The following is a 24,739-nucleotide window of genomic DNA, read 5'->3' on the forward strand; positions in this document are numbered from 1 at the left end:
ACTATAGTATACATACAAAGTGAATGAATGATTTGTAAGAAGACGTTTGCCCCATTTTTTTAATCTTTCAAATTTGTCATGAGTGAACCTTCCTAGTTGTCAATCTTGAGGGTTATTTTTCGGAAAAAGTATAAAATAGATTTTAGAATATATATCCCAATAAATAAGTAAACATAAGTTCATAATCAGAATTTTCCGCTGAAACTACCATCTGTTATGCCCATTCCTTCACTAGTTGTTTGGTACTTTTTCTTCGGGAGTGATTAAGACAAGAGGAAAAAGGTAGATAAATTATAGTTACTTAGATCATGGGTGCATGCTTGTTGTTTAATGTATCCTTTTGCTGTATTGAGGAGGCATAAATTCACTGAAAGAACCTAAATGCTGCTGAGATGCTTTTTTCATAATATTCGTCTTGGAGCAACTGGAGAGGAGGCGCGGGGTCTCTGCAGGCCATCAGTTTGAGTGATGGTCTTTCAGTCAGTCTTTCATTGTCTTTCTCACTTCACAAGACAAAGCTGATTTTTTTTCATAATTAGCCTTAATCAAGAATTTGGACCACTTCTTTTTCCAGGAGAGGAGAGTATACATAAAATAATGAAGCTTTTATCATACTATCTAACCCTTTCTCTGTTACATCCCAAAGTATGTGATGTGATTTTTTTTTTTTCTTCTCAACCAATACATGTCTTTTTGTTTATTTGTCTGTTAAAAAAAACTTCATCCTCCAGCAGGTACAGTCTTAGACTATTTCTTTCACACCTTGTGCCTTGGGGAGGTTGTCCTGACGTGCACAGGCACTATATGTATTGTGGACTAGCTGGTAATGAGTCGAACTGGGAAAGCCCCTACATGACGGCCAGGCTCCGTGTTGATAGGCAGCGGCAGTGCAGTAGGGCAGGGGGGCAGGTTCTGATTCGTTGTTTCTTTGTCCCTGCCCCCTTAACTTCCCCATTAGAGTGGCTTAATATGTTTATCTCTTTCCTTAAAATAGAAATTTATGCTAAATTTAATATAAACTTAAACTCGTATCTTGTGAGGAGGATGTGGCTGCATTAGAATATCTAGAATATCTCTTCTGTACTGAATATCCAGTGTCTAATAATAACTCTTCTTTACTAAATCTTGCTAGCAGAGGCTCAACTGGTGGTGGTAGAAGTACACCTAAGGCAGAAGAGAAGGCTGTGCAAAAGTTCTGCTTTGACTTAATTCAGGGGCACATTTAAGTAAATTTAAATAGTCAGGTGGTGAATCCCTACAGTGAATTGAATTTATGTTCTCTACTTTGAGTAATTATTTAGTATGGCTTCAAGCTGTTAGATTATGTTGGTGCATGCACATTTAGGGGAAGAAAACCAATAAGGAATGGTCTTAAGCATGAGTAAATTGTTTGGGGGCAAACATTTTCCCTGATTACTTTTCTACCTGGAAGCTTGTGACTTACGAGAAAAGTCATAAAGAAACTGAAATTGGAGGCTCTAGGGTAATAGAGTAAGCATTTTAAGTGGTAAAACCTTCAGCTGCTTTGTAATAAAAGATTCCTCATCTTGTGATTGAGTTGCTTAGGTGAATTCATGTATTTATACAAAGTACAGCATTTCCAAGTGTTTAAGGACATAGCCTTTTTTTTTTTGCTGGAAAATTGTAAAGACTGTAAGCATGATCCCTAGTCACCCAGAGCTTTGAATTCTGGCTCTATTGCTTTTACCAAGACTAGGACGCGAGCCTCATTTTCTTGTATGTAAAATAGGGATTATAAAACCAACCTCAGGGAAGGTGTTCAGGGTTGAATATGATAGTATCATGTTTCACATTTGAATATGAGAGTAATCACTGATGATTTCAGTGTGCACAGTTCACAAAGTACATTTGGCCAGCATTCCTTTTCACATCGCACACAAGTGAATATTATTCTTTAACTTGGTAGTTGTTATCTGCTGACTTTTACAGCCATTGCCATTTCTGCACTCTGCAATGTCTATGAGCATTTATTCAAAAGGTGTCAAACACTAGACTGGCCAGTGTGTTGCTGTTGCACAGTGTAGTGTTGTCATGGGCTTTTTGAAGGTGTTATTTCATGTCTTGACCTACTACAGTTTGCTTTTCTAATGTGATTGTGGTTTTTTGTTTGTTTGTTTGTTTGTTTGTTTGTTTGAGACAGAGTCTCGCTCTGTCCCCCAGGCTGGAGTGCAGTGACGCAATCTCGGCTCACTGAAAGCTCTGCCTCCTGGGTTCATGCCATTCTCCTGCCTCAGCCTCCCAAGTAGCTGGGACTACAGGTGCCCGCCACTGCACCCGGCTAATTTTTTGTATTGTTAGTAGAGACGGCGGTATCACTGTGTTAGCCAGGGTGGTCTCGATCTCCTGACCTTGTGATCCGCCTGCCTCGGCCTCCCGAAGTGCTGGGATTACAGGCGTGAGGCACCGTGCCCAGCCCCCCTGTAATGTGATTGTGGAAGTGCTACTAAACAATCGCTTGTCGTCATTATAAGGTGCCACTGTAAGGTGAGAGGATAGCAGCTCACCTCATCCTCACTCACAAAGGCCTTGGCATCTCACTGTGAAGAGAGCTGCTGCTGTTGGTTTGGGTGGCAAGAGCAGCCAGGAACACATGTGACTTTTGTAGGCCAAGTGGAAGGTCAGCATGTGTCCAGCTGGTGCCCGGCTTCTTCCCAAATCGCTGGCACATAGCGCGTTAGCAGTAGATGACCTGTTTGAAGAGATTTGTGCATGAATGGATGAAGTCAAATGTAGCGTTTATATGTTTCATGTAATCAAGCCACTTTCTTCTAAACTGGAGGAATTTCCTATAAAAATTAGCTTTTCAATGAAGAATGTGCCCATGCCCTGTGGGTTTTTTCTTCTGAAACTGTTACAGGATCGCACAGAAGTTCAGTCACGTGATAAGTAAAATCGTACTACATCTTTAACATTATGTATTTAGTCTGTCTTCTGCTTTGCACGTCAGTTTTTACATATTAATTGACTGAAACATTCCATTGTTTAGAGATGGTAATTATTACACAATCCTTTTTTCCCTAAGTTATATCCCACTGGTACTTTTCAACCTTTGGGATTTTTTTGTTTTGTTTTCATGTTTTCTAAATATGAAGGCTTCATTATTTTCCATCTACGATTTAAGGACACTGGCAGTCTTCCAAGTCATATGAGAGCTGGAGAACATGAAAAATCTGCAGCATCCTGCGCCTAATAATTTTTGTACTTACATATTTTTGTTCTTTTTCAGTTGGCTTAATTTTTAATGCTTTCTTATGCTGCATCTCTTTATTCTTACAATCTTATGTATTTGGAGCACCCTAGGACTTCTCATTCATCAAATATATACCCTTTCACTCTACCTAAACTCCTCCGTAAATGCTGGTGTAGGTTCCGGAAATACAAATTAAAAAGTTGAATGATTGTTCCTAGATTAAATGGCACATCGTTCTCTCCCTTACCAAGCATTTTTTGTGACGTTTTAGATTGCAGCCTGATTGGGGGACGTCAAATTTGTGTGTTCTCTAGAATTAGTGCTCAATGATGACATTACTAATTTGGAATTTTGTAGTTGAAGTTTGCCTTTGCCCACAGCCTTTTGTATCACTAGTCAGTGATAAGCAGGGTTCCAGGCAAGAATATCCTCTTCCATTGTACTTTGCCTCGTGCTGTATACTGCCATAGTGAATTCCTTTCTCGTCCCTCCCTTCCTTCCCCCTTCCCCATTTGAAAATTTGGTAAAACCTCAGATTTATGGGTTGAAAATTATCTGAGGTCAGTGAAAATATAATATCAAATGACACCAAATCAATGAGAACCATCTTTCTCTAAGACTTCAAGATATCCACAAACTCTGCTTTGCATCTCCCAGGTAGTGGGCCATGTGGGTGCAAGAGTCCTGATTTCAAATCCTAGTTCCACAGGTTGCCAGCTGAGTTATGTAAACTCCTGAACTATCAGTGTTTTCAGCTGTAGAATGATACCTTATAAAATGGTTGCGAGGATTCAGTGGGATACTTTCTGTAAAGCAGTTAGCACATAATAAGATCTCAAAGTGTTAACTAATTTTTTATTATAATTACTAGGTAGACTCATAATTGAACGGCTGTATTTCATTGCTTACATTTGTAATGTTACATTTTCAGGAATTTAATGTCATAAAAAATCAAGAGCATTATTAAAATAAAAATGATATTATCTTTAATCAGCGTGTTGAATGTAACTTATTTATATATTCATCATTTAAAAAGAATGTGACCTGTGTAGGATTTTCATTATGTGAAAATGAAACTCAATGTGATTTTCGTTAGAGTTGTGCTTCTTCCTGAAGGTAGAACTGAAAATATAGCTTCCTTTATTATTTCATTTTATTAATGCAGAATAGAAAGTGAAAAAGAAAGTGAGAAGGAAAAAAAGCATGGTGGATTTGAAGGTGAAACAAATGCCATACTATGATTTAACTCTTCTCTTTAGATCTTTTAGAGAAATCTCGGGTTGTTAAACAGCCAAGAGGTGAAAGAAACTTCCATGTGTTCTATCAGCTGCTCTCTGGTGCCTCTGAAGAGCTCCTCAGTAAGTCTCTGTTTCTGTGTTGTTGTTGTTGTTGTTGTTGTTGGAGCTGGGAGTCTCACTGTGTTGCCCAGGCAGATCTCTAATTCCTGAGCTCAAGTGATCCTCCTGCCTTGCCCTCCCGGAGTGCTAGGATTACAGGCCTCGTGCCTGAATTGTTTCTGTGTTTTAATTTTCAGTGTCACAGCACTTTCTGAAGCATTCTCTTTAAAACATATTCCACATGCTTTGCCCCTTCCTTCTCAAGAATTTTCCATGATTCTAGTTGAAGTGAAGAACATGGTGTGTTTGCTTCTACCACACCCCAGGGTATGTGTAATATTCCTGTACCTCACCAGATACTGTGCCATACATGTCCGATGTGTTGAGGACTGTGCAGATGATTCAGTCGACACAAGTGGGATTTCAGCAGCTAGAACTACCTCAGTCTGGACTTCGCCAAAGCCGATTAGTAGGGCAGGGACTGATCATACATTTAAAATATAAAATGGAAGAATATATTTTTTCTCTTTGGGGAGAGAAAATTATCAGCGTTCTAATTAAATGAGTACAATTATATAAAAACAGATTGTTAGGCGAATATTTAAAAATAGTGGAGAAGACATTTTGCAGTTGATACAAGAGATAAAAATCTGGCCTTTGGAATTTTAGAGAATTAGCATAATACCACAAAGATACTATCTAATAGCCAATAGCTAAATGATGAAAAGTAGTGAACAAATAGTTCAAACAAGAAGAGCTATGAAAAGTCAGTACCACTTAGGAAAAGTCATCTTCACTAATAATCAACAAACGCTAATTAAAACAGCCCTGAAGTATCTACTATGCATATATTAGCAAAAGGTATTAAGGATCAAGCTAGCAGAGTTGTCACTGATCTGCTTGGAGCTTGTGGTGTACTGATCTGCTTAGAGCTGTGGGTGTTACTTCAAAGCGAGGACTTCTTACAATTAGAGGCTGCCATCCAATCACACCACTTTTTGGACTATATTCCAACAAAATAATTCAAATGAATCCAAAAAACAATTGGTATGAAGACATTTATCACTGCCCTATATTTATTATTATAAACTAGAGAGAACCCAAATATCCAATGGTGAAGGAATCACCAGGGAGACATCATATGTTACAATGAAATAATACATTTAAGATATTTTTTATGATAAAAACTCGAAAGAGACTTATCTAGATAAGTGTAAAACAAAGTGTGCTATCACAGGGATAAAAGTCATTTTAAGAATATGCCGTTAACTGATATTTGGGTATAATTTTTGTTCTTTTGATTCAGTACTTAATCCCAAAGCCATTTTACCAATGTGAACAAGATATCAAAGGGAATGAGATATTAAAGATTGGATTTATTGAAGCAACTTAACAGCTTGTGTCTTTGATTCAATAGATAAACTTAAGCTTGAAAGGGATTTCAGCAGATACAACTACCTGAGTCTGGATTCGGCCAAAGTGAATGGAGTGGATGATGCAGCAAATTTTAGAACTGTGCGGGTAAGATGTAGTGCTTTCATCAGGCTTTAAACTGCATGCCACTGCTTTGCTCAGCGGGAGCTGGTACCAATTCTGAGTTTTCTTTAAAGTGTAGCTCATTCTCCCTGAGGTTTTAGAATTATACAAGAATTCTATTTTTGTTACTTTGATTTTTTTACTAGCTCAAAAATCACACAAGATTGTGAAGGCCATGCTTTTATTAGAGCGTGTGATTTTACCATTTATCATAAAGAGCTTTCTTATTGTATGATCCTGGGGTTTGACTCCTTTAAGGTTATTTTTAAATTCCAAATTTTTTTATGGCAAAAGTTAATTTCCAACTGTCTTTGGATCATGTTAAATCAAAACTATTTTTGAGACAGAAAAAAATCTCATTTTTATACAGTTTTAGAAACTCATATAAACCAGAGCGTTTAGCATTCCACATTCATTAGAAAAGATGATTTTAAATAACACTATATACTCTGTTTTCTGTCTTAATGTGTGATACACTTGACATGATATGGTAACTGGGATTTACTTGCAAATGAGACAGCTGTGGTGATGGGGAAAGGGGAGAGTAGGATGAATTATAGATAAAACAAAATTGGCATCCGTTAATTGTTGAGGGTGAGTGAGAGGACATGTGGGTTCTTTCCCTGCTCTCTCTACTTTTGTATATGTTTGACAACAATAACAAAAACTTGCATTACTCCCACTGCTATGTAGCCTAGCCATTTTTAAAAAGCCAGCTGTTCTCAAAAAGAAAGTATCTCTTAGAGTATGTCATTTTAGAAAACTATATAAACATCTTCATATGGAAGCAATAGTCTGTTGATCCCTGGACATGATTTTGTTTAAACCTAGAGTCCAAGACTGGTTTTAGAACCACTTTGCTTGGCACGTAGTTAGCACTCCGTAAAAATTTATGAATGAACAGATGCCTCCTGTTACCCAGTATCTTGGGCTGGGCACTTCACCTTTGCAAACCACAGTTTTTCTGATATGTAAAATGAGTGAAGAGCTTTTCTTTGTATGGAGTTGTGCAAGTTGGTTTTGTTTCTAGTAGCAAAACCTCAGTGTAAAAAAAACAACATAGATACAAACTGAGCTGCTGTGGTTGGAGTGGAGGTGGACACCCAAGGCTCTGCTCTCATCCCCGTTTCTTCTGTCTTCCTCTTTACATGCCCCCCCCAACCCCCACCACAGCACCAGAGGTCCCCCAGGGTTCCTCGAATCACAGTTGGAACCCACTGAATTCAACATAGCTTTGTCTTTTATGGGGTTTTTTTCCCCCAGAAATAAATCTGTAATATGATTCATTTTAAAAAAGAAAAGAACAGAAAAGAAAAGAACTATGGGAAAAAAATAGTTGCTTTTTTTTTCTCTCCCCAGAATGCCATGCAGATTGTGGGCTTTATGGATCATGAAGCTGAGTCTGTCTTGGCGGTGGTGGCAGCGGTGTTGAAACTGGGGAACATTGAGTTCAAGCCTGAATCTCGAGTGAATGGTCTAGATGAAAGCAAAATCAAAGATAAAAATGGTACATCCGCAGAGAATCAACTTTGTTTAGGAAACTTGCTTTGAACTTCTGCCCAGTTTTTAATGTAGAAAGTAAAACTTCTGCTTCGCATTGGTGTGAGAAAGCTTTCTAATGAAACTGAGCAGAAATAGAATTGTAGCTAAGCTTTGTTTTTTGATGTATACGTTTTATACTGATCTGTTTGATTATGATTTAGAAAGAACATCCTAAGCCTTCAAAATTATTACTAGCAGCACGTGTACAGTCACTTTTTGTGTCCATCCCCCACCTTCCCACAGAGTTAAAAGAAATTTGTGAATTGACCGGCATTGATCAATCAGTTCTAGAACGAGCATTCAGTTTCCGAACAGTTGAAGCCAAACAGGAGAAAGTTTCAACTACACTGAATGTGGCTCAGGTGGGTGAAACATAATGTACAGAAGAAAGTTTCTTAAAAGTCTGTGCTATTTTCATAGAAGTATAAAGAAAGGTTTTAGTTTACAAGCTGTTATCTCAATCATTGTACTATATTCTAGGCATTGGCAACAGAGCAGTAAACTAAACAGATATGGATCCCTGCCCTCATGGAGCTTAAAATTCTGGTAGAGGGAATTAGATAATAATCAGTAGAAGTAAGAAATAAGTGCTGTAGCAAACTAGGTAAGATCAGTGAGCTCCCTGGGCCAGGGAAGGAGACTCGAAGTGAGGTGGGAGATGACTGGAGGGTTTTGAGCAGAACAGTGGCATGACTGCCTTGTATTTCAAAGGGTCACTCTGGCTGTGATGTGGAGAGCAGAGGGTCAGGGAAAAAGGAGTGAAAGCGAGGGACCTTCAAGGAGATGTGCACTAAGCCAGAGAAGATGGTGGCTTGAACCAGGTAGTTGCAGTGGAGTCAGTGAGAAGTGGTCACATTGTGGATGTTATTTGAGGGTAGAGGCAACAGGACTTGCTGGTGCTAGCTGGTTTAAGAGAAAGAGAACAATCAAGGGTGATTTAATGTTTTGGCCCAAGCAACTGGAAACATGGAGTTGTCATTTACTGATTTGGAGAAGACAGTTTTGTGGTCAAGTGGCCAAATTAGCCTCCCTGCCTTACTTATTGAACCGCCTCTACCCTTGATATTGGGGCCAGTGAAGTCGTTAGTCTTTCTAAGACACAAATCTGAGCTGCTGCCTTCTCTCCTTTTGCTTCAGGTTAAGTGGGTGGGTGTTTGGATGGTTGCATGCCTGTGTTACATACATGTATACCCAGGCAGCTTCTGCGGTCCCTTTCACTAAAACCCTTTGTGCTATGGCTTACACATTTTCCCATCAGTCAATGACTCAGACTAGAATTAAATTACTAACTTAGGACTTCCACTCAGGCCCACTTTGTCCAACTGTATTCTTGTTGTCTCGTCCTCCTTATAACTATCCATAAAGCCTCCATTAATAGTAGGGTGGAGCCAGGCTTTTGCTCTCTGTTGCTGAACCAGCCTTTCCTACTATAATGCAAGAATGCCTTTGTGTTCTTAGCTTTCAACATTGATATCTTATTTTAGGTGAGTTATTTTGGCTGTGGCAAATACCATAACTTTATATATATGGAAATTTGGTTTGTAGCAATCCTTTCCTAGCTATAGCCTTTGCCTGTCCTTCCTCCTAAGTTACTGCTTTTGCTGTCATATCTGTCCAGGTCATCCTCACTAATTCACAGTCGGATATGGAGTAGCTTACTTAATTAAGAAAACGCTGCTGAGAGCCTGTACAGTACAAGCCCAAACATAGGCCATGGGTAGGGAAGTAAGGGATTAGGGAAGACCTCATGGAGATAATCAAAGGATTTAGATGTGTAAAGTATGGCTGAAGGGGCATATCAAAAAGAAAACATTGAGAAAAGCCAGATTTGAGAACCTGGATTGATCAGGCTTGGCTACAGCTGTAGCTATGTGAAGAGATTCAGAGCAATGTGGCTGGAAAGGTGAAGTCTGCAGCCAGAGTGGCAAATCTGCAACAGTAGTTCTTAAACTTGAACGTGCATCAAAATCACCTGGTGGACTGACTAAACATGGTTTGCAGACCTCACCCCCAGTGTTTAATTCAGTGGATCTGGGGTAGGACTGAGGAATTTGCGTTTCTAATAAATTCAGAAGTGACACTGCTGCTGCTGCTGCTGCTGGTCCAGGATCACATTTTGAGAGCCACCGAATTTGGACATTTTCAGTAGCCAGAGTGGGAATTGTTAAGGCTGTAAGGAAGCCATGAAAAAGCCTGTATTGTTTAGGAAGGCCCTTTAGGAATATGTATATTTTGGATCTTTTTAAAATTGTGTGTTTTACTCTTGCTTTTTAAATCATCCTTTATGGGAACCAGGCCCAGGTACCTCTGACTTTCTAAGCTTATTTTAGGCACCTTACATCACTGAAGAAGACTTTCACGTTTTCTTAACCTTTGGCATAAAAGAATTTGGCTAGAGATCCTCAGCTATTCGGCTCCTTAGTCAACTGGGTTTTTTGTTTTGTTTTGTTTTGTTTTTTATGTCGTATTCAGAGTATCTGGTTCCACTGATCTATTGCCTGGGAGGTTTTGATTCCTGTGAAAAGTGATTTGTTTTACTAGCCTTTCCTCATAGTTTCAATTCCTGGGCCCCAGCATCACCTTTATTGCCCCATGCCTCCTTTTCCCAAGGCGTTTAGACCTTTCTCTAGATAGGAGGACTAATACTGAAATAATAGAAACTCAAGACAAGAGTTTTTCAGCTTCTCCTAAACACTCTTTCCTTGGCTTCTGATGTCCTCTGAAATCTGATCCCACACAGCCTACCTCAGTTTATTCCTTGCTAGTTCTGTGTTACCTGGTGCCTCTGCTCCTGCCTGCCCGTCGCCCCGCATGCCATGCTCATTCCTTCTGTCCATCTAAATGCTCTACCTGATTGTGCCCCATCCAAGGAGACTTCTTTGATCAAATAGGCCTCTTGAGACACCCCCCACCCCCATCAGAACCCCCTTTTCTTTGCAGTTTGGCACCTGCCCTCTGCTTGTTTCCTCTGTGTTAGTTTGATCTCCTTAGGTCAACTCTAAGCTCCTGGAGGGTGGGCCCCATGTCTGTGCATCTCTGAGTCTCCACCTTGCTTGTCACTTGCCGTCCTGGACCATGCCTGTTGTTACTGTCCATGTCTGCAGCACGTTCCACCTGGACTTTTCCTCTGTGAGTTTCGTGCAGCTGCAGAAGTGCATGGTCTTTTCATAGGGTGCTTGGAAACTGAGATGGTGAATTGGTGCACTTTGAATCTTCCCTCATTTCTACACACCATATTAGTGGTCCTTAAGTGGGAATAGACATTCCTTCCCTTACTGCTTTATAGGATATTATTGTGGAGATTAGGTGGCGTGAATCAGGCTCAGGAAGTCAGGGGTGGCACATTGGCAGCTAGGTGGCAAATTGGCAGCCCCTAGGGCCAGGTAAAGCTCAGTATTTTTAGTTGACTAAAGGATAGTATTTTCTTTGGTTTTGTTTGCTCTTTAAATGTTGAATTTGAGTGCCTTTAGCCTGGAATGCATCCTCTAACCCCGACAGAGAGAGCCATCATTTCCTGTTCATTTCTATCACACAGTCTCTGGAAGCATTTGAGTTTGAGATCCCTGGAATAAATATTGTTGAAGGAACCAAAGAAGATTAATATTGGCTGTTAATACACTTTAAAAAATATAAAGCAGTTTACCAGAAGAAATTGTCACTGTTAGTTCAGTTGCTTATTGAAATGGTGGCTTGTTGAAAGTAGACAGCATATAACTAAAAAAGCTGGATGACATTAAGATAAAAAAGGGCTCATCAACAAATACATGGTGTTTTGAGATAACTTCAATTCATAAGAAGAAAAAGGAAAGGATTTGGAAATTATATAGGCTCATGAGGTGTAGTAGTAGACGAAAAGGATACTTCAGAAAGCAATATAAGTACATCTGTAGACTAACTGTGTACTAAGCATTATTCTAAGCACTTAAATGACCTATTTTAAGAAAGTAAAAACTAGAAGAAAGGGTACTGGGGAAAGATGCATCTAAATTATATTCTGATTTCTCTGTTTGAGCATTTGACGTGCATTTTCTTTTTTTTTTTTTTTAATTCTTTTATTTATTTATTTATTTATTTATTTATTTATTTATTTATTTATTTTATTATACTTTAAGTTCTAGGGTACATGTGCATAACGTGAGATACCATCTCACACCAGTTAGAATGGCAATCATTAAAAAATCAGGAAACAACAGGTGTTGGAGAGGATGTGGAGAAATAGGAACACTTTTACACTGTTGGTGGGATTATAAACTGGTTCAACCATTATGGAAAACAGTATGGCAATTGACGTGCATTTTCTACTATGAAAGCATTCCCTCCCTTGTTTGTTTCTTTGTTGCCAACTCCTAGGTATATTCTCTAACCCTAATTGGAGTAGGGAGGGAGGTTTGGAATTTGCATGGAAATGTCAGATGAAGGGAAAAGGTGTTATCTTCAGCTGTGTTATGTTGCCAGGGAAGTGAATGTGTTAATTAAAGTTGTTACATTTTATTTAGGAAGAAATGTAGAGAAAGTATTGCCACATAATCTAACAAGTAGTGCTCTTTGTAAAATAAAAACGTACTGATTAATTTTAACAGTAATACCCAACTTTTTACTTACAAGTAGCAAAATACACACACATGGCCAGCATGTTGAAAATAGAAACAGAAACCTCAAGTTTTTTCTCTCCCAAGGCCAGTTCCTTGTTAGGCTGCTGACACCCAACCTCCAGGCCTCCCAGGATGCTGGTATTAAACATCTCATTAGTACTTACCTACTGTATGCTCTGGGCACTTGGTACATTTAAGGGTGTCTAGATTCTGCTGTCCAAACCTGACTTTCTCTAGCCTTTGGGTTCTAAGAGTCATAGAGATGCATATGTCTTCTGCCTCTTTGTCAAGTAGTTCTGAATAGCTTTAAAAGTAGATAAGCACATAAGGGGGTTATGTTCATTCTATAACTTAAAAGAACTCATTGTGGAATTTTTTTTTTTTAATACTCAAAACGATTAGTGTGGCCAGGCATGGTGGCTCATGCCTCTCTAATTCCAGCACTTTGGGAGGCTGAGGTGGGTGGATCACCTGAGGCCAGGAGTTCAAGACCAGTCTGGCTAACAAGGCAAAAAACCCTGTGCTAAAAATACAAAAATTAACGGGGCGTGGTGGCACATGCCTGTAGTCCCAGCTATTCAGGAGGCTGAGGCATGAAAATCCCTTGAAACCAGGAGGCGGAGGTTGCAGTGAGCTGAGATTGTGCTACTGCACTCCAGCCTGGACAACAGAGTGAGACTCTGTCTCCAAAAAAATTTAAAAATTAAAAAAAGATCGTGTGAAGAAAAAAAATTTACAGATTCCATCAGTCAAAGACGTTTTATTTAATATATCTCCTTTGAATTTCCATTTCTGTGTATAAGGGTTTTAAAAAATGTTATCATATTAAGTATACAGTTGTTTAATTTTTGCATTACATGAGCATTTCCATTTCATTACCTGATTTTCACAACCATCACTCTCTGATGACTGTAATATTACTCTCAGGGCATGTTTCTCTTACTACCCCCTATTGTTGGACGTCAAAATTGCGTCTGATTTTTCTCTGTTCCATGACATTGAAATAAATATCTTTGTGGTGAAAGTTTTTTGCAGCATTTAAAATTAGTTTCCTGGTTTGTGAAAAAGTGTAACTGTGTATATTCAATTTGCCTCATTCTCTTAACGACTTGATTGTTTATGGCGCAGTAAAACTGGTTCTGCAAAGAAATGTAAAATAAAAGTGCTTTGAATATTTTTTAAAAATGTCTATGATTTTATTGAAAGTACGCATTGTGGAATTGTGAGTGTTAAGTTTTGTTTATTTGTTTTTTAATAGGCTTATTATGCCCGTGATGCTCTGGCTAAAAACCTCTACAGCAGGTTGTTTTCGTGGTTGGTAAATCGAATCAATGAAAGCATTAAGGTACTGAATTTCTATGAGCAAAATCAGTTGTAATAAATGATATTCACAGTATAAACATTAAGTTGAATAAAGTTTAAATTTATAATCAAATAATTGATTACCACTTATAAAGATTATTCCTTAAAAAGAGTTTACCATGTATAAGATTGAAATTTGTCAGGGATTTGGTTTATTTTGTTTTGCCATTTGTGTTGCTTCTGACTAGTGAATAGTCAGATGGTCTTTGTGGAGTTACTCTGGGGGTCGGCGCCACAGGTTCTGGCCTGGCTCACCTGCTAACTAGTTGTACACACTTCGCTGAAAAGGTCACTTTACTTCACTAGATCATAATCTATTCATTATTAAAATGAAGGTGTTGGACTAGGTGATTTCGAAAGGCACCACTAATGCCTTCTTTAAATATATCACCTATTATTAAAATTTCTAAAAGTTCTATAGCAATGCCCCATCTCATAAGTTTTTTAAAAAAAAAGCTAAATTACAGTTATTTTCTTACTTAAGAAACATGATTAACTTGTAATATATATCTATGTTCCTTAGATGCTTGTAGTGTTACATTTCATACCTTAATTAACCCTTTAATTTGAAACTTTTTTAAGGCACAAACAAAAGTGAGAAAGAAGGTCATGGGTGTTTTGGACATTTATGGCTTTGAGATTTTCGAGGTAAGATTTAAAAATTTTTTTGTAATGTCTTTAGTAAAGTGGAATGGTTGGAAATTAAATCCTATCTTATATAGACATTATAAGTAACTGTAACTTTGAATCTACAAATAATCTTTGTGTAGATGTAACACACTATCACTTTGAATCTACCAAGTAATCTTTGTGTAGATGTAACAACATTTGGTTGTGTATTCCTGCATGTGTGCCAGAGAGAGAGAGGGAGAGAGAGTGTGTGTGTGTGTTGTGTGTATGCTGAGAGCCAGCATTTTTGAGACAGTGCTGCTTAAAAAGAACTTGTATTAGTACCTGACTTTCGAAATTACGTATTTAGATTTCTAACTGTGAGGCTTCCAACAAGCTACATGAGTATGGCTGTGGCCATTTGTGTGTGGTCTAGAAAGTGTGGCAGGTTGGTGCCATAAAGAAAGCCACAGGAGGGCTGGACACAGGTTCTGGCCTGGCCAGTGCTGGTCATTTCATCTGTGAGACTCGGGGAAAGAGGGTTTGGATTAGGTGACTTGTTGAGTCTCATCATTGTGATCTTATGATAATGAACTCTGCTGCAGAGGTTGAAATAATTTCTGCTGAAGCTCATAGTGAATTTTTTTTTTTTTTTTTTTTTTAAAAGGCGGCGTCTTGCTCTGCCTGCCGCCCAGGCTGGAGTGCCGTGGCCGGATCTCAGCTCACTGCAAGCTCCGCCTTCTGGGTTTACGCCATTCTCCTGCCTCAGCCTCCCAAGTAGCTGGGACTACAGGCGCCCGCCACGTCGCCCGGCTAGGTTTTTGTATTTTTTAGTAGAGACGGGGTTTCACCCTGTTAGCCAGGATGGTCTCGATCTCCTGACCTCGTGATCCACCCGTCTCAGCCTCCCAAAGTGCTGGGATTACAGGCTTGAGCCACCGCACCCAGCCCATAGTGAATTTTTTAAATGATTCTATGCTTGTTACAGATTAAGTATTTAAACGATTTGTGCTTGGTTAAGCAACACATACACCTAAAATTAGGATGATATAGAGAAGATGAGCATGGCCCCTGAAAAAAGTTATTTGGAAAATAAAATAATCATTATGTACTTATGCTAAAATTTTCTTTTTGCCCCCTTGCTAACTTTGACATTTAGAAGGAGTTTTAAGGATCTATTAAAACATTTATTCTCACTTTTAGGAGTGGCATTTTAGTTTGGTTCAGGGAAATAAGAAGTAGATCAGGCTCCTCATTTCTTAATTCTCCCCCACAAGTAAGATTTGTGAATTTCTTTAAGGAACCAGGCTCTGCCCAGAATGTTCCCAAAGAATTTACATGTTCTAGAAAATTAAGGTCACAGAATCACAGAAAAAAACATCAGATCATTCCTTTCACCTAAACCAGACCTTGCTAGCGAATGCCTTTTTGTTAGTATGTTCTCCCTCAATCGTATTCTATATTTAATAGTTAATGGAAGGTACTAATTGAGGGCCCACTCTTTGTAAGCATTGTGGCAAGTGGTGTATGTATTGTCTGATTTACTTTTCAAAACAGCCTCATGATGTAGCTGTTATTATTACGAATCCCATTTTACAGATAAGAAAGTAAAGTTCCCCAGGTCAAGTAACTCCCTTGGGTTATACAGCTACTTAGTGGCAGACTCAGCACCTAAACTCCAGGCCCTTTTAATATTTTCATTTATTGCTTTTCTTTCTTACTAAGATTGAGACCAGGGGCACTTCCTCACCTTTCTTCCCAAAGTAACAGGTTCCCCAGTATCTGGAAGTAAGAAAGAAAGAAATATGGTAAGTGTCTTGACTCCCCTATTTCTCCGCCGTCATCATCACTCCAAGCTCCTGGCCAGCATTGGGTGCCTTCCTAGATGGAAGTGTGTGTGCTGGTGGCTGTGCCCATGGGGTCCCCGGAGCAGAGTTCTTCAACACAGCATCTGCTTGTATTGTTGCCCATTTAGCAGAATCTACAAAGGAAAGCTACCAATTCCTTGGTAGAAAGGGAAGAATTTGAGGTTTCTGAGTTAAGAGAAATGCTTGAGTACACTCAGAAATGACTGCCGATATTAATTTCTTTCTAGTGAGACCTCAGGTTACTCTCACTAAATGGGCAGAGTGCCAAAGTCATTCTTTACAGTTGGCAGGGAAAAGGACTTATTACCTAACACATTGCTGTGCTGATGTGGATTTAAATGTTTTCACGAGCAGGGGAGATGGTAAGCAGAGATTGCACTGGAAAGTTAGATTAAGAAGATACATTCAATGACATTTCTAAAGTCAAAGAAACTGATTTTGTTTTAATTTTGCTAGAAAAAGATTATTGATCTTAAGCTAATGGGCAAGGGCTTAATATCATGTCACAACACATGGAAACTTTAAAAAATTAGGTTAATGAGATTATGATGGGATATCTAGTTGACTTTGTCTTCCAGTAGGTCCTAAGATCTAATTAGTCCTGGGAAAAGAAATGCTTATAACACTCAAAGGAAACTGAGTTATAACTCATAAACAATTTGAGTCATTTCTCAATTGGTATTTATTGAGTTACCAGATACCAGTGGTAAACATAACTAAGATATTACTGGTCTGCATGGATTTTAGAGTCTTGGCCCCTAAGATTGAGAGTCTCTTGTTGCCAGAGGACACATCCTATCAGGTAGAAAAGTCTAATCAGGAAACTACATTATGTTTTAAAAGTTTGTTTGCTACAGACCTAATCAGAACAGAAGTCAGATGTTCCCGTGTAAACATCCTTTAACTTGGTGCTGGGTGAAATACCCTATACCCTTCAGCAATCCAAGAATATTTTTCACTTCTGGTTAATTCAAGTTTCTCTTCATACCTGTGTTGCTGAATGTGTCCTCCTTCTGCAAGTTATACCATCATTTTTCTCAACACTGTTTCAACTAGACTTAACTTCAGTTTATGAAAATGCCTACGTTATATTTCCTTTTTTTTTTTTTTTTTTTTGTGATGGAGTCTTGCTCTGTCACCAGGCTGGAGTGCAGTGGCGCAATCTCGGCTCACTGCAACCTCTGTCTCCCGGGTTCAAGTGATTTTCCTGCAACACCACGCCCAGCTAATTTTTGTATTTTTAGTAGAGACGGGGTTTCACCATGTTGGCCAGGCTGGTCTCGGTCTTTTGACCTTGTAATCCACCCACCTCAGTCTCCCAAAGTGCAGGGATCACAGGCATGAGCCACCGCGCCCGCCTGGCTGCCAGCGTTATATTTCTAAATATTCTTCCTTTCTTCAGAGGATTACTCTATTTCAGTGGTTCTCAGAGAGCTGTGCATTGGCATCACCTGGGGAGCTTTTGCACATTCAGATGTCTAGGCTGTACCCAGAGCAATTATATCAATCTCTGGAGACGGGGCCGCAGCAGCAGTATTTTTAAAGCTCTGAGGTGATTCCAGTGTGCACTCAAGGTTGAGATCAAATGCTCTATTAGACAGAAATCTCTGGAGTAAACTGCAAATTCCAAGCATGTGGTGTTCATGCTGCTTGGCCACTGTATGGAACACCCTTGTAAAACATTGGGCCTCACCTACTGTTCATCTGGGCGCGGTGGCTCACGCCTGTAATCCCAGCACTTTGGGAGGCCAGCGCGGTGAAATCCTGTCTCTACTAAAAATACAAAATTAGCTGAGCGGGGTGGCTTGTGCCTATAGTCCCAGCTACTTGGGAGGCTGAGGCAGGAAAATCGCTTGAATCTGGGAGGCGGTTTTCACTCCATTTAAACAGAACTTTCAGCCAAGGCCAAATCCAATCAGTTATATGTCTATAGCAACTCTTATAATAGCCATCAAATTATAAAAAGTTAACTTTCCTTCTCCACGCAGTAAATACTTCTTCTTTTTTTCCCCCCAGTTCCTTGAGAGAATCAAGATTCGTTTTTCATTATATTTAATTGTTCCCTCCATTTTCCTTTCTCAGCCCTCAGATTAATCTTCAGTTTTGATTTTTAATAACTTTTTTAAAATAAATAAATGTATTTGTGGGGAGGTTAGATTAGAGATTTGGTTGGTGATTTTTAGGTACTTTTACCTGCTTTTTAATACAGAGTTACAGAAGTTGTTTTTTCTTCGTTTAATAAATTATTCACATACATTCCCAGATGACAGCCTATATTTTCCTGGATTCTCAGCGATGTTAGAACACATGGGGACATCAGGAAGCTCAGAGTATTAGGAAACCAAGAAAATTAAGAACTTAAAAGTACCGCAAGTTGAAGTACAAGGGGTCAGAGAGAGTATGGAAGAAGATTCAGATCCACATCAAGGCAAAAATGAAAATTTCTGTGATATTTTCCACCCAAGTGAAAAGAAACTGCTGGAGTATAAATAACATTTATTTTTTGCTTTGTTCTGTTGTTCTTCAGTTGACTGTAGGAATTAAGAGTTCTGCCTTTGAGAATACCCTGGGCGTCTCTTTAAAAACTGGACAGTAAAGGGAGAGACTTTTTTTAAAAAAATGCATCTAATTGTCCCACGGCCCCACAGTTCCCATGAAAATGCCTTTTTTAGCTGAGCTGGTGGAAACCTTTCATTCCCTGTGGTCTGTCTCTAAACGAAAGAGGGAAACTGATGCATTAAACCATGGGTTGATGACACATGGATTTGACTGCAAAACATTCCAGTACCAGCTGGAAGTGCTGCCTGGCTGGCCACATGTGATCTGATGTCAGTTTGGAAAACAGATCAGTGGAACAATGATACCAAAAATAAGGTGAAGTGAATTAAAATTCGTAGAGGAAAAAAATAATCTAGCTGTACACCCTGGTAGAACAGAAGACCAACTTCCCAAAGGAAGAAAATTATAATGCAAATACTCCAATTCCACACATTTATGTTTGGACATTCTTATAACTGAAAAGACCGTCTGTGATTTCTGAGCAATATTTATAGCATATCCATAAAAGAACGGCTTTTCTTTTTAAAAAAAAAAAAAAAGAGAGACTAAGTTAAAAAGTAAGTTGAGCAATCTGCATTGATTTCATCTCGTTTTCTACATACTTATCTGACAGGTATTAAAACTGGCAGATATTTTACTATGAAAATCTGATTGGTCATTAGTGTTCTGTAGACCAAAGCAGGCAGTAGCAGCTGATTATTGCACCTTTCATTCAGTGGAGCTAGTTTAACACTGGCAAAGTGCTAATTACTTTCAATTATGGACTCCTTATTTATCTTGCCCTCATAAACCTCACTGAAAGGGACCCATATATGGTAAGAGTATGATAGGCTAGATATATAAAAAAATCTAATACTTGGGCAGCAGTCGTTGTTGCCTAGTAGGTTCACCTCATGATTATAAGATTTGTTTTCTAAATTGTTTTTGAAAGAAATTCTGGCTGTAGTCAGCACCTTCTACTCTAGTTTCTTGCCTTCATTTGGTCCTTCTTATGCTAGAAAGCTTATAATTGAAGAGGAAGGAAACAATTTAAAGTAGATTTAGAAAGAAAAGTGATGACAACTGCTGTGATTTGTAAAAGATAGATAGATAGATAGATAGATAGATAGATAGATAGATAGATAGATAGATAGATAGATCGATCGATCGATAGATGGATCAATAGTTCAAACTGTGTGAACAGCCAGCAATCCCTGAATTCCAGAGCTGGGCACCCATCCCCATGTGTCAGTCTCGTGAATCAAAGTCTTACAGTGTGTCTTTTATAGATATGTTGTAAATATTTCTCAGAAATCACAGACCATCTTTTCAGTTATAAGAATGCTGAAACTGGCCTGGTGCAGTGGCTTAAGCCTGTAATCCCAGCACTTTGGGAGGCTGAGACAGGCGGATCATGAGGTCAGGAGATCGAGACCATCCTGGCTAACACGGTGAAACTCCGTCTCTACTAAAAAATACAAAAAACTAGCTGGGCGAGGTGGCGGGCACCTGTAGTCCCAGCTACTCAGGAGGCTGAGGCAGGAGAATGGCGTAAACTCGGGAGGTGGAGCTTGCAGTGAGCTGATATCCGGCCACTGCACTCCAGCCTGGGTGACAGAGCGAGACTCCGTCTTAGAAAAAAAAAAAATTCCCAAACTTGGCATGGTGGCTCACTCATAATCCCAGCACTTTGGGAGGCCAAGGCGGGCAGATCACAAGGTCAGGAGTTCAAGACCAGCCTGGCCAACATAGTGAAACCCCGTCTTTACTAAAAATACAATTAGTCAGGCATGGTGGCACACTCCTGTAGTCCCAGCTACTTGGGAGGCTGAGGCAGGAGAATCACTTGAACCCGGGAGACGGAGGTTGCAGTGAGCCGAGATCATGCCACTGCACTCCAGCCTGGGCAACAGCGAGACTCTGTATCAAAAAAAAAAAAAAAAAAAAATTCAAACTTAAATGTGTGGAATAATTGGAATATTTGGATTATAATTTTCTTCCTTTGTGAAGTAGGACTTCTGTTCTATCTAATAATATGTGTGTATTTCTTCCAGGTATAAAAAGTTGTTAGATGAAAGCCTATTTTATGATATTTAAGAAGAGCACTATAACGTCGTTTTTCTTAAAATTTGCTGTATTTTAGTATATACCTGGAAGAAAAAATGTTAAGGGAAATTTTCTAAACCTTTAGTCATTCAATTTGGTAAATGTCTGAAAAGGAGACTATTTCATATTAAATGATTTTCTCATATATTTTGAGGATTTTTTAAGTTTACATTCTAAGAAAAGCGGTTCTTGTTTTGGAGCCTATTTCTTGACGCTGTGATATTTAAAAATGGACTGTGGTTAAGTGCCTTATATTTTCCTGTAGGAACAGCATTATAATCAGAAGCTGTCAAAGACTTTAACACCAAATAAATCTTTGCAAGGACCCACAGCATATTTTGTAGCAATAATATAGCTCAACTTCCCTAAAATAGTAATATACACTCAAAATCCTATAACTTTTATTAAAGATATTGACTCATTTATTATGCAGGAGACTTCACTGTATGTAAAAATATAGAAACCCCCAAGCCAGCATGTTATATTCAAAATCTGAACTCAAATGAAAGTGCTGAACTCTAAGAAATACTAATATGTAATTAACAGTATTTTTTTTGCTCAGATAAGTCATGGTCTTTGTGTTTGGACTACTCGCTGTTTCTAATACGTTATATTCACCCGCGGACTCCTTCCCATTTCTGTGTCCCAATTACAGAGGGACAGAGCTTCCCCTTCTATTTACTGTCTTCCTTTCAATATTTATTGTTTTTAAAGAGCCTAAGAGTTTTAAAAATATCTGTCTTCCTTAAAGAATATAAAATGTCATCAGCCTCCTTTGTTGCTAAAGAGAGTATACAAAGGGGCTAGTATTTTTGATACATCTTAAATAATTTATATTGGAGAGTTTATGATTGATACTTGTGAGTATAAACTAGTTATGAACCAACTGGGAATATGATTTCCTGGGTTTTTTTGTTGTTGTTGTTGTTGTTTGTTTTGATGTTGAAAGGATGAACTCAAAGTCTAGAATTCTTAAAAGAAGCCCCAGCGTTTAAAATTTGGTTATATTATATACTTCTAAACAAAGTAAGTGCTCACTATCCCAATCTATAGTTGGTAACTATAGCATGAAGTAGCAGAGAACAGACACCTTGCTGTTTTGCCTTTGTTCTCTGAAGCTGCCTCAGCTTCATTTAGGGAGGTTATGTAATGGAAAGCCCAGAAAGTACTTGTTTGAAGATGTTTCTAAGTTTTAGTTTTATTCCTTAGTCTTCAGAGATAAATGTGGGTAAGACAGTAGAGAAAAATTACATACTTGGAGCATGGGTGGAAAACTGGAGAGAGGAGATGAGTCATTCCTGGGGCAAGTTCCTGCCCACTTCCTCTTCTGGAGGCTTTGATTCATGAGCCTGACACATGGGAGAGGGCCTGGCTCAGGGATTGCTGGCTGTTCACACAGTTCTTGACAAACCAAAAAAGTCTGCAAATATAAAGTTGCTTTGGGGCCTTCATATTCATCTGGTGGTTTCTAGTCTCAGTTTCGCTATTTTATGAAGGAGAGGGGGCCCAGGTTGAAAACCAAGTATTAATTTAATATTCGTAGTAATGGAAAAATGTGTTAGACATATACAAGTTGGAGTTCTGTGAACTGCTGCCAGGCTATTCCTTAATTTTCTGCAGATTATTGATTATTCCTTAAATTTTTGCAAGTTTTTAATCATATGTGAAGTCCCATTTTCCTCCACATTTGAACAGTGTCATCATCTTCAGCTTAGATCACAAGAGAGGTGTGTGTCTTTAGCCTTCACTTTGAGCAGTAACGGTCATCTGGGTGACCCATGACGTGTTTTGGAGACTTTGGAGGTGTGTTTGCAATAGATGCTGATTTCTGTGGGGAAGTAAGTTAATTTCTACATCAGTAATTGTGCTATTCTATTTTTGTTCGGGTTTTTTTTTTTTCGCGAGGGCGGGGGGTGTTTTTTTAGCTCTAGGGTAAGGTCAGACAGGCAAGTTTTTGTTATTAGGGCATCTCCAGGAGAATACTCTCTCCTTGTTGGTTTTTGAAAAGGAGCCTCAGCACAGTACTACACAGGGATGTGTCACTGGGGTGGGAAAGAGGAGTTACTTTTGGATCTTTATGGATCTCTTCCCTGTTCGGCGATCCACCAACCACCACTGCCCCTGACTCTTTGGGTGGATGTGGACCTTGGATACATGTCATGCATGTTTTCTTTTTCCTGATAATTTATAATTAGAAGCATTGGATTTTGAAGGCTTAAAACTTCAGGCAAGTTACATGATTTATCATTATTTCGGTCAAACCATTTTTATCCTGAAGAACTCTCCCCTGGCAAACCACAGTTCAGACACCACAGGAAGGTATTGTGGTCCTGTCTTTTGAATTGACTGGATATGGGTCATGATCCAAAGTTTTACACCCATCAAAAATACAGCCTGAATGGTAAAAGCCATCATTTGTAACCATGAATAACTGTCAATACGTGCTCACTTTTCGAAGTTTATTGCTAATTGAGAACTGACTGCATTTTGTGTAATTTGTCCCTTTTTGCACCAGAATGCAGTAAGTATGACCTGTTTGCAGTGCTGGTCTGTTGCATGCTCCTGTGTTAATAGCTTCTCTAGCTGTGTGAGTTTTGCAGTAAGTGGTTGTTGAATAACCGTGTGGCTATAAAATACAGAATCCATACAGGAGTTTTTAAAGGTTATGGGCAAATTTAATTTAGTTGTAATTTAATCCTTAAATTGTTTTGTAATTGTGAAGCTTTGCCTCTGGTTTCTAATCTGCTTGTGTGTGTTTCATAGTCCTGTTTTAGAAGTGTACTTTGAGCTGTTCATAGCTATACAATGTGTCTGAGGACACTAGTGCTTTCCTTTCCTTCTCATTATTTGCTGTTTGATGATTTAGCATAATTGGGTTGAAATAGCTCCATGGGCACAGACTTGCCAGATAACAGATTTGCTCCATGAGACTGTTATCTAAAAAAAAAAACAAAGATATGCTTTTATTAATTTTTTACTTATGTTATTAATGTTTTACTTTTACTTATAGGTTTTATTTATAGTTGCATCATATAGGGACATACTTTACAAAGCAATTGAGACTTTATGATATATGGAATGCCTTTATGCTGAGTAAATAATAATAAGGCATCTATACTAGACCAACTTCAGTTTCTAATTGAAATTGTTAACTCTGTGAATTTGAGCACAGGGTTTTTAAAAATTTGTGTGAAAATGAGGACTGAGAAGTGCCCTTTGTATCTGACTGTATTTATCAAAAGTGTTGAAAATAAATGTTTGCCCTTTAGTAAGACCCTTCAAGACATGAAACAAACAAACTTTTATCCTTGACTAAGTTTAGCATTAACAAGATAAGTCACTGATAGTATATTCACATGTGTTATTTATGACTTCGAGTTTAAAATTTCCTCTGATCACCGCATCACTGGTGATTAGAAATTCCTAGCTGACTTCCAGGAAAGAATGTAGTTAGATGCTGTAGCATAAGTATCATTTTTAAGTTTTCCTAAGTAGGACCAAAATTGATTTTTAAAGATCAACTTTCAGAAGACTCTGTGACTTTTTCACTTCTATCATATGTGGAGGGATTTGAAGGCCAGTGGCTCTGCCTGTTCACAAGGAGCAGTGAGCTTTGGCCGCACCATTACATGTGGGCTGTCCTTGCTCATTAGACCAGGACTGGCCACCACTGTGGGAGAAGAGTCCATTTTACCAGTGGTGGAGTCATACTATCCCTTGCTCCCACTGCCACCATCTTTGGGCAATAAAGAAAAATAGAGGTGAAAACAGCAAGTTTTAGGGTCAGATCTACTTCTTCCTGGATGATGTGGTTCTTGATAAATTTATTCATTTGGTGCCCTCAGGATGTACAGCAATACATTAAGCCCTGCAGATTGTTCAGAAATGATTTAGACATAAAGCTTCTGTCAGTGAATTCATAAGAGATTAATATGAAGGAGAGGCTGCTGAGACTTGTAAGAGTGATCAGGGGTGTGGGCCTTCTACAGAGAGAGGGATTGTTTCTTGTCAGGGAGATGTTTTAATATTTGGGTCTCC

At 38.7% G+C, this 24,739-nt stretch overlaps 1 protein-coding gene and 1 non-coding gene across 3 annotated transcripts in view; both read left to right on the top strand.

The window, feature by feature from the left end:
• Nucleotides 1-24,739, top strand: part of MYO1B (myosin IB) — a 186,119-nt gene that overhangs the window by 118,268 nt on the left and 43,112 nt on the right. For both annotated transcript variants that reach the window (XM_023217800.2, XM_023217791.2), the window contains exons 8-13: nucleotides 4,471-4,569; nucleotides 5,966-6,069; nucleotides 7,444-7,591; nucleotides 7,870-7,988; nucleotides 13,477-13,563; nucleotides 14,163-14,228. In XM_023217800.2, coding sequence (XP_023073568.1) covers nucleotides 4,471-4,569; nucleotides 5,966-6,069; nucleotides 7,444-7,591; nucleotides 7,870-7,988; nucleotides 13,477-13,563; nucleotides 14,163-14,228 — 623 coding nt within the window. The remainder of the gene's footprint in view (nucleotides 1-4,470; nucleotides 4,570-5,965; nucleotides 6,070-7,443; nucleotides 7,592-7,869; nucleotides 7,989-13,476; nucleotides 13,564-14,162; nucleotides 14,229-24,739) is intronic.
• LOC111549346 lies at nucleotides 15,198-15,305 on the top strand. The gene has a single exon (XR_002733702.1). It is a non-coding gene; the product is annotated as a U6 spliceosomal RNA (small nuclear RNA).

This window comes from Piliocolobus tephrosceles, chromosome 11 (genome assembly GCF_002776525.5).
Source record: "Piliocolobus tephrosceles isolate RC106 chromosome 11, ASM277652v3, whole genome shotgun sequence".
In the NCBI taxonomy this organism is placed as follows: domain Eukaryota; kingdom Metazoa; phylum Chordata; class Mammalia; order Primates; family Cercopithecidae; genus Piliocolobus; species Piliocolobus tephrosceles.